General features: G+C 45.9%; 1 protein-coding gene and 1 pseudogene across 1 annotated transcript; one reads left to right on the top strand and one right to left on the bottom strand.

Annotated features, from left to right (window-relative positions):
- Nucleotides 1–176: 176 nt before the first annotated feature.
- On the top strand, nucleotides 177–2005 carry LOC119393824 (T-complex protein 1 subunit eta-like). The gene is given in 4 exon segments (XM_037661003.2): nucleotides 177–614; nucleotides 616–1519; nucleotides 1522–1721; nucleotides 1723–2005. Coding segments are annotated over 4 exon segments (1605 nt in total). The 5' UTR covers nucleotides 177–323; the 3' UTR covers nucleotides 1933–2005.
- Nucleotides 2006–6283: 4278 nt separating this feature from the next.
- LOC119393830 (uncharacterized) lies at nucleotides 6284–10807 on the bottom strand (annotated as a pseudogene).
- Nucleotides 10808–12561: the final 1754 nt, after the last annotated feature.

Genomic DNA, 12561 nt, shown 5'->3' with positions numbered 1-12561 from the left:
TAGCTAAACTTTCGCTTCCTCTTGATATATATGGTATTGTATTTAAGTACAATATTGTTTACGTAAGTATAATAGAAAATACGTGATTTTATTTTGTATAGTGCGTGGAAACCAATTACAGTGCCCATATTTGGTTAAAATTGTGCCGAAAGGCCCGAAAGAGCAAGCCTACGTTGCAGGTAGCGGCCGCCGGCTCGAAGAGCGCTCGCGCATGCGCAGATCTCACGTTTTGTTCCCGGCAGCGTGATTTTTTGACGCGCCTACCACCGGCTCATTCATTTTCAGTCAAGGGCTCACCGAACCCTTACTTACAACGCAGAAAGATGATGCAGGCACCGATCATTCTGCTCAAAGAGGGCACCGAGAATTCCCAGGGGAAGCCGCAGGTAGTCAGCAACATCAATGCCTGTCAAGCGATAGCCGACGCCGTTAGGACTACGCTCGGTCCGCGTGGGATGGACAAGCTCATTGTGGACAGTTCCGGAAAGACGACCATTTCCAACGACGGTGCGACCATCATGAAGCAGCTCGACATTGTTCACCCGGCCGCCAAGACGCTGACGGACATCGCCAAGTCCCAAGACGCCGAAGTGGGCGACGGCACGACCACGGTTCGTACTCCTGGCGAGCGAGTTCCTCAAGCAGTGCAAGCCTTACGTCGAAGAAGGCATCCATCCGCAGGTAATCATTCGCAGCTTGCGTAAAGCGGCCGAGCTGGCGGTGGCCAAGATTCGCGAGATCGCCGTTACCGTTCAGAAGGGTAAAGAACAGCGCGAACTGCTCGAGCGCTGCGCCATGACGACGCTCAGCTCCAAGCTGATCGCCGGCCAGAAGGAGTTCTTCGCTCGCATGGTCGTAGACGCCGTCATGCAGTTGGACGAACTGCTGCCACTCAATATGATCGGCATCAAGAAAGTGCAGGGAGGCGCGCTCGAGGACTCGATGCTCGTTTCGGGCGTCGCCTTCAAGAAGACCTTCTCGTACGCCGGTTTCGAAATGCAGCCCAAGAAGTACGAAAACCCGAAGATCGCACTCCTCAACGTCGAGCTCGAACTAAAGGCCGAGCGCGACAACGCCGAAGTGCGCGTGCAGAGCGTGCGCGAGTACCAGAACGTCGTGGACGCCGAGTGGGAAGTGCTGTACGAAAAGCTGCGCAAGATCCATGAGAGCGGGGCGCGGGTCGTCCTCTCCAAGTTGCCCATCGGCGATGTGGCCACGCAGTTCTTCGCCGACAGGGACATGTTCTGCGCGGGCCGCGTGACGGACGAAGACCTGCGGCGGACGGCTAAGGCGTGCGGAGGCGCCATCTTGTCAACCGTGTTTGACTTGGAGGAGTCCAACCTCGGCAGCTGCGCTTTGCTAGAGGAGATCCAGATCGGCGGTGAACGTTACAACCTCTTCACGGGCTGCCCTCAGACGCGTACCGTCACCATCATCCTCCGTGGCGGCGCCGAGCAGTTCATTGACGAAACTGAGAGATCTCTGCACGACGCCATCATGATTGTCCGCCGCGCACTAAAAATGACGCCGTTGTGGCAGGGGGCGGTGCCATTGAGATGGAGCTGTCCAAGCATCTGAGGGACTACTCGCGTTCTGTGGCTGGCAAGGAGCAACTTCTGGTAGCTGCCGTTGCCAAGGCGCTGGAGGTGATTCCGAGACAGCTCTGCGACAACGCTGGCCTCGATGCTACCACTCTGCTGAACAAGCTGCGACAGCGACACTGCCGCCGGCGAAATTTGGGCAGGCGTTGACATCCTGCAAGGTGACGTCGTGGATAACCTCAAGGCCTGTGTCTGGGAGCCGGCTGTTGTGAAGATTAACGCCCTGGTAGCGGCGAACGAAGCAGCCTGCCTCGTCCTCTCGGTGGACGAGACGATCAAAGCACCAAAGTCTGGAGGAGGCGACGACGAGGGTCGTGGAAGGCCCTTCTAAACATTTTTTTTTTTTTGCCCTTGCCTTCTATCATGCCTGCCCATAAATAAAGTCATGTTAAGTTAACTTTGTACTCCTCTTTTAGTGTCTTCTTTTGAGTTTAGTTACAGAAGCCTTACCAGATATGTAAGTACTCATAGCGGAAGCACATGACAAATTCACATCTGAAACGAGACCCTAAATACCCATAAAGATTCTTCAAATGGCAGTCAATATTTTTTTTAATTTAAAACAGTGCAAAGTAAAAACACTTTCTTTTACAAAAGAAAAAGATTGTTTATTTTTCCATTTTTCATTCTTATAATTTGAAGTGTAAACAAAATGCATACTTGTATTGTTGCTTTAGAAAACGAGCAGCTTACCTTCATTCATGGGTTAATTTGTCGCTTTTGGAAGAACTTTTAGCCTGTGCTTGCACAGAGAAGGAGAATCCTACTGCTGGATTGGTTGGTAAAACTTTTATCGTCCTGTCCTGCAATTTGATGGCCCGGGCTCAGGTCTTCCACATCTGGATGTCCAGGACTTGCCTAGTCGCCGCTTCGCGGGCCTGCCAACAGATATTAAAATGTTTGCTTCAGTTTTTCAACTTCAGCTGTGAGAAGGACCAAGCGGGGAGCAAGAAAAGGATGGCGATTCATTATCATCATCGACCTTGTGTCCACTGCAGGACAAAGGCCTCTCCCAGTTATCTCCAACCAACCCTGTCCTGTGTGAGCAGGTACCATATTATGTTCACAAATTTCTTAATTTCGTCGCATCACTTAACCCCCCGCCATTCTTGGCCACGCCTTCTATCTCTTGGTATCCATTCTGTCACTCTACTGACCATCGGTTACCTGCCCTCGTGACATGACCTGCCATCCGTTTGGTCTTTGATCTGCCCAGCTGTCTTCCAGTTTTTTAGTGTTACGCCTGTCATTTTTCACTCTATCACATGCTGTACAGTTCTTAACTGCTTCTAAAGTTTCTTCGTCATTAAGGTGAAAGCCTTTGCCTCATTAAGCAGGAAAAGTGACCATTGGCGTCGACAACAAGAGTGGTACCAAAAAGTTGGATGATGTCATCACGACATCGCAGGTTGCCAATATTTGTGATTTCATCATGACATATGACGATGTAATCACGACGCCGTCGCTTGGTCAAACGTGAGCGGATCCTGAGTTAGTGCAACACGATGTGAGGTGCAGAAAGCTTTGGGGCAGGGGAGAGGGTGGGCACGATCGATAGAATTGATTGAGGAAAAAAAAAAAACTAAGAAGAATGTGGCTTTCACCTTCGAGTTGTCTTAGGCGGATGCATCAGGGACCCTGCGAGTTATAACAGCGAAACTGTTTAAGGTGTCGGTAACTAGTGCTGCAGTCATAAAAAACTATCATCATCATGAACCGGCACGGGCTCTCTTCATCTCTTTACGGTGAAGCTGTTCAAGCTATAGGTAACTTGTGCTCTGTCGTGCAAAACTCCTCAGGTGGGTATGCGCCACAGGAATTGGGCAAGCCCCACTACCGTGCACAGCAGGTGCGAGTGTCAAATGAACACATGAAAAAGAGAGAGAGAGAGAACGAAAGAAAGAGGAAGAGCTTAATAGAGAGAAATAAATGGAATAAAGGCATAAAAATATAAAAAGACAGGAAAACATAGACAGAGAAAAAATAGGGATAGGAAATAGAAAGAAAGAGTGATAGAAAGAAGGAGGAAGAGAAAAATAAAGAGAAATGAAGGGAATACAGGCAAAAAGATAAAAAGACAGAAAAACATAGACAGAAAGAGAGAAACAGCAAAATATAAAGAGAGAAACAAAGAAAAAGAGAAAAAGAAGGGGAAGAAAGACATAAAAATATAAAGGTCCACAAAGAGAAAGAAACAGATACAAAAAAGATATCCGTACAAGAAAGAGAAGAAAGAAAAAAATAAAGAGAAACCAGGAAGGCCATCCAGCTGTGCTCTTCCTTCAGGCTTGACACCACTAAGCCAATTGAGACCTAGCAAGGCCAGGGCTTAAAGTCGGGGGAAGGGGGGGCCTGGGCCCCCCTCCAATTTTTAAGGAGGGGCTCGGCTCCTCCTTGGCAACTCAACTTATTCACTGCGGCAGCCATTCGACAAGTGCTGGAGCTGATTTTTTTCGCAGTAGTGCCTTGTGCGGGGAAATCATGATTGAATCGTGATTATTCGATTGATGAGGCATCACCAAAACAGGAAAAACAGGCACGGTCGTACTGCTGAATGCATCTCTTTGAGACATTGCACACGACGGGTCACCACCCTGTTCGACTAAGCTTCTTAGCGCATCATATTGTTTCACCAGGCACCCGAGTGTGAAGCTACCTGCTCTTGAATTAGGGAATGTTCATCTTGGTCTCTTTAGGTTGCCTGTCAATTTTTCATTCATTTGGTTATACATTAAAAGTCCAGTGTAATGCCAAAGACACATGCATGTTGCCTACTTTTTTAGGCAGGTAGGCATGAAAGTAAAATGTACTGTTGTTGTGCATAGTTCTGAATGCAGAGAGTCAACTAATATTTTGCGTCGTAGAGTTATTACTTCGAGTGCATATACCATTAACCCTTTATATCCAGAGTTATTTTTGAAAAATTGTTTTCAAAATGCCATTTTTTTAGTGCTTGACTGGATCAGCAAAATTGAATAAAGAATGAATACCTGAAATACACTCAGAATAATATATTTATTTGTGTAGTATTCACAAGCATTTGTTCAATTCTAGAGACAGTTGGCTGACTACACTGTGACTGTCACAAACACTTCTGTGGCTGTGAGAGTTGTGATGAAACTGACTTTCATAGGAAATAGCACGTAATCCACTCATTCTATTGTATGTGTATGCTGCCCTATGAGGGCCCTCCCCTCTTCCAATGAACCAGACTTTAAACCCTGAGCAAGGCCAAGTAAGACCTAGCAAAATCATGTCAAACTTCAAATTGACCAGCTTCGCTTTGTTGACCCTTTGCGGACCGTTGTTCGCCCCTGCCCGACAGCGCAACACGGCCACAGCGGTCCGTGGTCACACACTGCTGGACAAGATCTCTCGCGGTTGATTCACGCGCGCATTTTCTCACAACATTATGCGTCATCTTTAAAAGAGTAAACTACTTTTACTTGAGCTTTGAGTCTCTTACTTTCGGACCAGAACGGACGGAAGGTGGGAAAGAGTTTCGGACCGCAGAGCGTTAACCATGCGCGACTTAGTGCAAGCTTAACCAATTTTTTTTCTGCAAGCTTCTTAGTGAAGCTAAAGTGTGCACAAACCACATTAATAATACTGAGGAATAAAGCAAATGAGGAGCGGCTGTATACACCATTTATTGGAGCGTGCCACACATCATGTTAGTACATGTCTAAAGCACCATTATTTGCACTGACAACTGTAAGACTGCTCACTGGGCTCATGTGCATCTAAATCGGTGATGCTGTATTTACGCAGGTATTCCCCTCTCTTAACAAGTGTCAAACTAAAGGCTTTGGGCTGCTGACCGCCAAGTGAAAATGCAAGTTCTATCATTATTTGTGGAATTTAAGCTTGAAGACTTGAAATGATGATCTGTAGGGGTTGCTTGAATCTGAAAGGGCCCGGATGCATGGCTGCCCTGCTGAAATTCTTGCCTGTTCCTCCTTTCAAGTGTCTAAAAGCTAATCTTGTAGCTAGTGCCCTCAGAGGTGCCTGTGCCTTCCTGAAGGGCCTTTATCATTGCAGCTGTTCCCAGGAATAAGTCCTGGTGCTGCACCTGGGCATGAGAAATGTCATCAAACCCATGCTTAACCATTTATACAAAAAAATTAGAAATATGTGAATAAGCACAGCCTGCCCGTGGTACAGATGGGGTTAATTTTTAAATTGTAGTTTTTCCTCATAAGTACGGCAAGTTTAATACTGGCACCATTCAGAACTTTTCAAAAATTTATTCTCAATGACACAATTTGCCCAAGAGGTGTAGAACATTGCTGTAGCACACCCTTTAAATTTAAAATGTGACCAGACCATAAACCGTTTTTTCTTTTACACAGTGTGCTTGGTCCATAAAGTATTGTACCTGCAAAGCTTTACTTCACTACGTGTACTCTCCTACCTGGCAAGGATTTCTTGAAGACTTGACCTCTGGTGGATGCCCAGGGTGATACATCATAAAAGGTAATATATTCGTCTCAAGGGCTCCATTACGCTATTGCAAGATTCTTGGCAACTATTGTTGTTATAGGGGTGCATGATCCTTAGAAAAGCGCCCTACGTTCAAGAGTACAATACGTTGATCTATATGATCAGACAAGTGCACAGATCCTAGGGGTATGTAGTGCACAAGTCTTCCCAAGGCACCTACACATGAGACGCAAGACAGACAAATGTAAATGCTGTTTATTTTTGCCCTTTGGCCCAACACACAAAATACAGTGGACATTCATGAAAAGAAGAAAAGAAATGGAAGCATTCTCCTTATGAAAAGGGCCTGCTACTAAACAAGCAATTGAGGCCTTCCATCAAACATGCACCGCGATGTAACATTAAAAAATAGCAGTGCTACATCTTCTCGTGATCACATCTCGTGTCAAGATAACTTACGACACACTAAAGTATTACATGGCCATGGGCACTAAAACACTGCATTTGTGAAGTGCTTCCTGCGTAAACAACTTGCGAGACAATACGTGTTATGCTAAACTTCTAGGCACTTCAGTGGGCAGTGGACGCTGTTGCTACCTTGCTTTTAGGCAGTGTGCAACATTATAAAAGTCACTCTCAGACGTGGCAATAAATAGTTGGTGCAAGTAACAGGTATAGTGGTATAACAACATTGATATGAGGGTTGGAAACTTCCAAAACGCTTCTTCACAATCACAGTTAAGTACAGTGTGGCAACTTTTCACCCGAACAAAATGACAGGCAAAAAGGTTAATAAATAGCGAGTGAGAGAGTAAAAAGAGAGAATGACTACAGGTATTATACAAAATACAAGTCACTGACGATGCGTGTAAAGAGATTCATGCATATGTTATACGGCATTTGTAGACATGCAGTCGCGAGGGTTGTTGCACATTAAAAAAACAAAAACAAAGGAGCCAGGGCCAGAATGATAAAACGATTCTATTACAATGCTTTTTCAAGTCATGCTTCATTTACGGCCCAGTCTGCACTTTGCCGCCACTGGGATTAGCCAATTACAAGCAGCGAATGATAACCACGAAACGAAATCAGCGAAATCGATCCTTACATTACACTAACTTCGGTTATTGTGCAAATGTATATACCTGCAACCCGTGTGTTTGAGGAGGCATTTGTAATTTGTGACCTCAAGTTCGTGGAGGCTTCCAAATACAGTCATCAGTTGAGAAACTCTTCACAGTGTATAAAGGGTACATACGATGGAATGTGAATAAAAATTGTGCTGCTCATACTAGTAACACGCGATATGTGGTGTCAAAAAGAGGGCAAGTCTGAGTGCGATAATCATGATCCTTCGCTTGCATCTAGTTGACGTGAATTCACCGACAACTACAAAACAAAGAAGAAGGCTGTGCTCGAAATGTGCGTTTAGTCAGCTTCACAGCAAGGCCTATTTGCATTTGATGTGGCCTTGAAACCTTTTGCCTCCCCCAGCTGCTGTGAACAATGAAATGAATTAATACATTTAAAATGACTTCTTACTTAAGATCAAGCAATGTCATATGCCAGAGTATTTTGGCTGCTGTACCTTCAAAGAAAGTCAGACTTGAAAGAAGTGCAGCTGACGATAAAGGCACGACTACAATTCCTCTTTCAATCGGTATCCAAGATGTATTTGAAGATTACAAATCTGTTTTGTGACCTTGAAGTGCGCACTAACTACACTATAGCTCAGAAGCGCGCAAAAATTAAGGTGTCCGTACTGGCAAAGAATGTGTTTTAAGAATGATTAAAAATGTGTAAACTAATTACTGTACATCAACTGAAGGTCCTGTTTGCTGGCTCCAAATAACTTTAAAAAGGACAGCTTTATGCCCCAGCTCAAGCAAGTTGTGAACATTTTGCCAGAAAAATGAATCAATGGAGAACTTTCACATGCTATTTGCAGCTCTTAGGTTCACCAGCAGCTTGGGAGACCATTATAAGTTTGCGGGTTCTACAGAACAAATGCTAACAGGAAAGCCTGGACATGCTTCAATGGGTTTGGACAGGAGTCACTGCTACTGTTTGCTTCTCAGGTCAAGTTCTCATCTTTTATGAGAAAACGCGCGCAAGAAAGTATATCATCTATTGTTACAAAACAGTTGCCACCTTTAAGTGTTACGCTGACCCGACTACCATTTATGTCAAGGTCAACTTAAAAACTTCAAAGGCGGTGCAATGTGCAAGCTTTTCTCATCTCCACCTAGCTGCTTAGACCAACAAGTGAAGGTTGTGTACTGCATGTGCGATTAAGCCAGCCTTCAGCCAACATTACATATAGCAGTGCGACTTTTCCGGCGGCACTATGATGGGAGCCAGGTCTGGTTTGCATTCGCGTGCGCCGAGATCTCTGAGCAAGCAGCCTACGACAATGAGGCAGAGCAGAACTGCCACCAACGCCACTCCGGCTATGGAGCTGTGGAACGCCAGAGCCGCGCGCGACCCCCGCTCCCCACGTTGGGCCCACGCCTGCAAGCTGTTTCCCAGGACTTCGCGGGCCATCAGCAGCAGTGCCAGCTGCTGCTTCACTTCTTCCAGAAACGCCGGAGCGAGCTTGGCTTTCCGGGTTCCGCCTCCCGCCATATCCTCGGCCACGTCGTCCAATGCCAGTCGTGGGCCTCCTTTCCTGCAGTTGGGCCCAGCGTGCGCGAGCGCGTGGTCCAAGGTGAAAGGCGGTTTCAAGTAACTCTTGGCTGACCGCACCCAGGCCGGCGTACTCCGTGACGTTGACGTCTGCCGCCGAGCGGACGTAAACCGTGCCCAGTGCTAGTTGGCCCATCCTCAGGGACATGCCTCGAACGAAGAGCGCATGCGCCAGGGTTGCGGACGGTTCGTCTGGTGAGCTAGGAAACAAGTGCCGATGTAGGAGGGTGTTGCATAGGGAAAGGTAAAAGGAAGAGGTGTCCAGAGGCGAAGTGAAGTTCCGTCTGACCGTCTGGCGGAAAACGACCAAGCGGGCTGTTGTACCGGGGTCCGACGATGCGGATGCAAGCACGTCATCGGTGACCTGCCAAGTCAAGGCCAAGGCACGCTGGTCGGCGCTCGACTCTCCCGGAGAACTGTCCGAGAGTAGCCAGTCTACTGTGGACACTAGAAAAACGAGAATCGGAAATGTACCATAAGTCAGCCGTCCTGCAGGAAAGAGACTCAACTTGACTGACTGAACTACTTGTAATCGAGTGTAAGTGGTTACTCATACCCTCTTTAGGCGCCGTGTATGCATTTGTGTACGAAATTTCTTTTTTTGCCAGTTGCGACTAGTGACAGCAAGGAAACAGTCATGATCAATGAGTTCAGGGTGAACTGAATCCCCTTGTGATTAATTTGTACTAAATTTAGCTTAAAATATTCACCTTTGTAGAAGCACTACCACTTTTAACAAAATTTCCGACATTCCACTAATGACACCAATGATTCTTTCAAAAATAATTCTTTCATTTCTTGGAATGCCATGACCCAACAAGTAACATGGCAAGTACTTAAATTCGGTGATTCAATTCAGTCTACACAAATACAAACTATGAGCAGCTGCATAATAGATAGCCATTCATTTACTCCGCAAGTATCATGGCTCACTAGAGTATGTGTAAAGCAACATCCTAGCGCCTTAACTTTCTTGCATCCAAGTGTCCAGTACTTTGTAATAAATAGTTGGAAATTCGATCCATACTTCAACAGTTCATCATGATTTGTGCTTGAAGGGGATGTTGTTGAGTGTAAAAGGAATGTTTGGTAAGGGTTGATCTAGAACTGAAGAAATAATTTTGAATAAAAAACTACGACCATTATTTGGAACCAAATGTCCTTGCATACAGGTCCGCACAAGAACAGCACCTGTGTGTGTGCGTATGTGTGCCCTTTTTCGTTTGTGTTTTCCGTGTGCTTTTACCTTTCTTCAAAATGGATTATCAACATGCCCAAACTGCCGCATTGGTGAAGCACAGACGTTAAAAGCGAGCGAGCAAGAAGAATTCTTACCCATTTCGTGACCCAAAGCAAAAGTAACCTTGGCGATATCCTCGTGCATCTTGAGTGTTCCTAATGCTGCCTTGGAACTGGCATCATCCTGTGCAGAGAAGGAGATGGGGCTATGAAGCAGCTCCTATCGAAGCCATTAGCTTGCAGCTGTGTGAGAGGAAACTCTTGTCTGCCACTTAGATAACAGTACCGCTGTATCTGTAGCACACTTATTAAAATATAAAAACATCTTAGTACCTTCAGTGTCTTGGATATCAGCACACCAGCCAGGACCGCCGTCCAAATGACAAGGAATCCCAAGGAGAGAGAGACGAACGCCAAATGCCTTTGCGACTGACGGCTCAGCTCCATAGACGTCATGGCAGGTTTATTCGCCTGCAACAAATCAGTCCACACTTTTTTTTTTTTTTTTCTTTAAGACAAAACGAAACAGTGTACAGGATACCACCGCTATTTTTTATCAATAAAAAGCGCTACGATTGATTGATTGATTCGGCGGAGGCGCAACTTTCAGCGCAGGACGGCCGAACTACGAGCCGTATCTTATTACGATCTGCGTGATAACACCGTTGAGGACGGTGTGAAAGCCATAAAACACGAGAAAGTAACGTCAATGCAGCGCAGAAAGATAGGATGTTGGGTCCGCGCTACGTCCAAGGCTGTTTTCTACATTCGTCTAAAAAGTTGCACGCGCGTGAAGTTCAGAACGTGAGTTGCACTACGCACCAAGCAACTTACTTGGAGAAAGTAGACGCACGAGAGCATACGTACGGAACTTAGGTGGACCACAGACGGAGAAACCAAGCAAGCATTACAAAGTAAAAACGGAAACCAAAACACAACAGACAGGAAGCGGATTGGCGGCTTGGGAGGAAAAGTGGAAGAGTGGGGTTTTGTGTGTATGCAGCTGTCAAGTCAGCAGCTGCACGAGCGTTTCTTTTCTCACAGACTCCATCCGGGTAACTTGCCATCTGGGGATATTTTCCCCGTTTGCTTCTTAAAGATCTCCCTATGTCTGGGTACTACCTAGGAACACGTGCAATGCTCTTTTTATCCCTAGGAGAGCTTTGCTGCTCGTCGTTTGCGGGTTGGCGCGCGAGGTTTTTGTTGTTGACGTTGGTGGCGGACGGCGCGTCCGTGCTCGCCGGGTGTGTATGATCTACCAATGCCTCGGATCTACAGTGTTCTAGTATGATCCCATGTAGCCCTGTCGCGCTATTGTAGCCACCATAGTCGCGCTGTCACTTACCGTCCGTCCTTGTCTTTAATCCCGTCGAACGCCTCGAGATGAGTTTTCTTTGTCATTATCAGTGTAGCTGAGAATATTGTGCGTTTTTGGAAATTGGCATGAACGAAAGCACTTCGCTGATCGTTATACCGGTTTCACACGGGCAATTGATCGCGATCACGACCGATCGGGATTGGGCTCGATCCGGATCAGGTGTACCTACACGGTCATTTTTAATTGTTTAATTGCGATCTGCGCATCGATATCTGGCTCCTAGATCGCGATTTGACTGATGTCTGCGTCAAACTCGATCCGGATTAGTCTGGACCGAGCAGCAGCAATGATTGATGATCGCGATCAAGAAATCCGGTCCGGGTCAACCTTGACTGCGATCAAAAGTGCCTGCGTGTCACCGGTATTACTTGCAATAGCTATTCTGCCCGCGCATGTGATTGAGTTTTAATATAGTTGATGCTAAAAAACTAGGGCACGTGCACTCAAAGTAATGAAAGTGTCCATGCTTCTATAAAAAATGAGCCGAGCAGGATCCTTAGACGTCAGGTGGTAATAAGAAATAATTGCAACTGCCGGTTACATCACATTGCTAGTGTTCAATATTTGGACATACAATGACAAGGATACGTCTACATGGTGAGTAAATAAAGAGAAGCGAAATGTTTTGAGAAGCAGCATGACTGCTTTCATTCATGTTGTCGCACGGGTGTATCAGTGGTGTGAATGCACCTGCAACTTTGTTTCTACAGTTGGTGGTTGGTAAAGGTGCACCTTTTTAAGACAAGTTTTCCTTTGGTCATGAGACTTTATAACTGGCTTAATGCAAAATGTGAAGTTAAATGCACCATTATTAGATTAGATGGTACATTTAGCTTCTAGATGGGTGACACACTTCTATAGGCATGGGATACTTAATTCATTTGGTTCAGTTCAGCCCAGCACTGGAACTTTCACCATTCCACGAATGCACCCCTTCAATTGCTACTGCAGTTTCTTCTACCTACAACTGCCATTTGCAGACTAGAGCAGATGCACACAACCAACATTTGTAGCTGCAAATGCTTGCTCCTTTGTTATACTGAAATTAGTTTTTTTTTTCATGTGTTGCTCTTGTACTTGACATCAAAACAACAGAAATGGAAATGTCACTTGTGTTGTTTGGTTTGTTTCCTGACTGAGAACCTGTGACCTTTGACTATTGTGTTGCTTCATCCCTTGACCTTTGCTTTTGCGATGCTCTGTCGCAAGAGTGTA

Source organism: Rhipicephalus sanguineus, chromosome 5, assembly GCF_013339695.2.
Source record: "Rhipicephalus sanguineus isolate Rsan-2018 chromosome 5, BIME_Rsan_1.4, whole genome shotgun sequence".
Classification (NCBI taxonomy): Eukaryota; Metazoa; Arthropoda; class Arachnida; order Ixodida; family Ixodidae; genus Rhipicephalus; species Rhipicephalus sanguineus.
The sequence above is the reverse complement of the archived record's forward strand: the minus strand, read 5'-3'. Positions and strand labels throughout refer to the sequence as shown.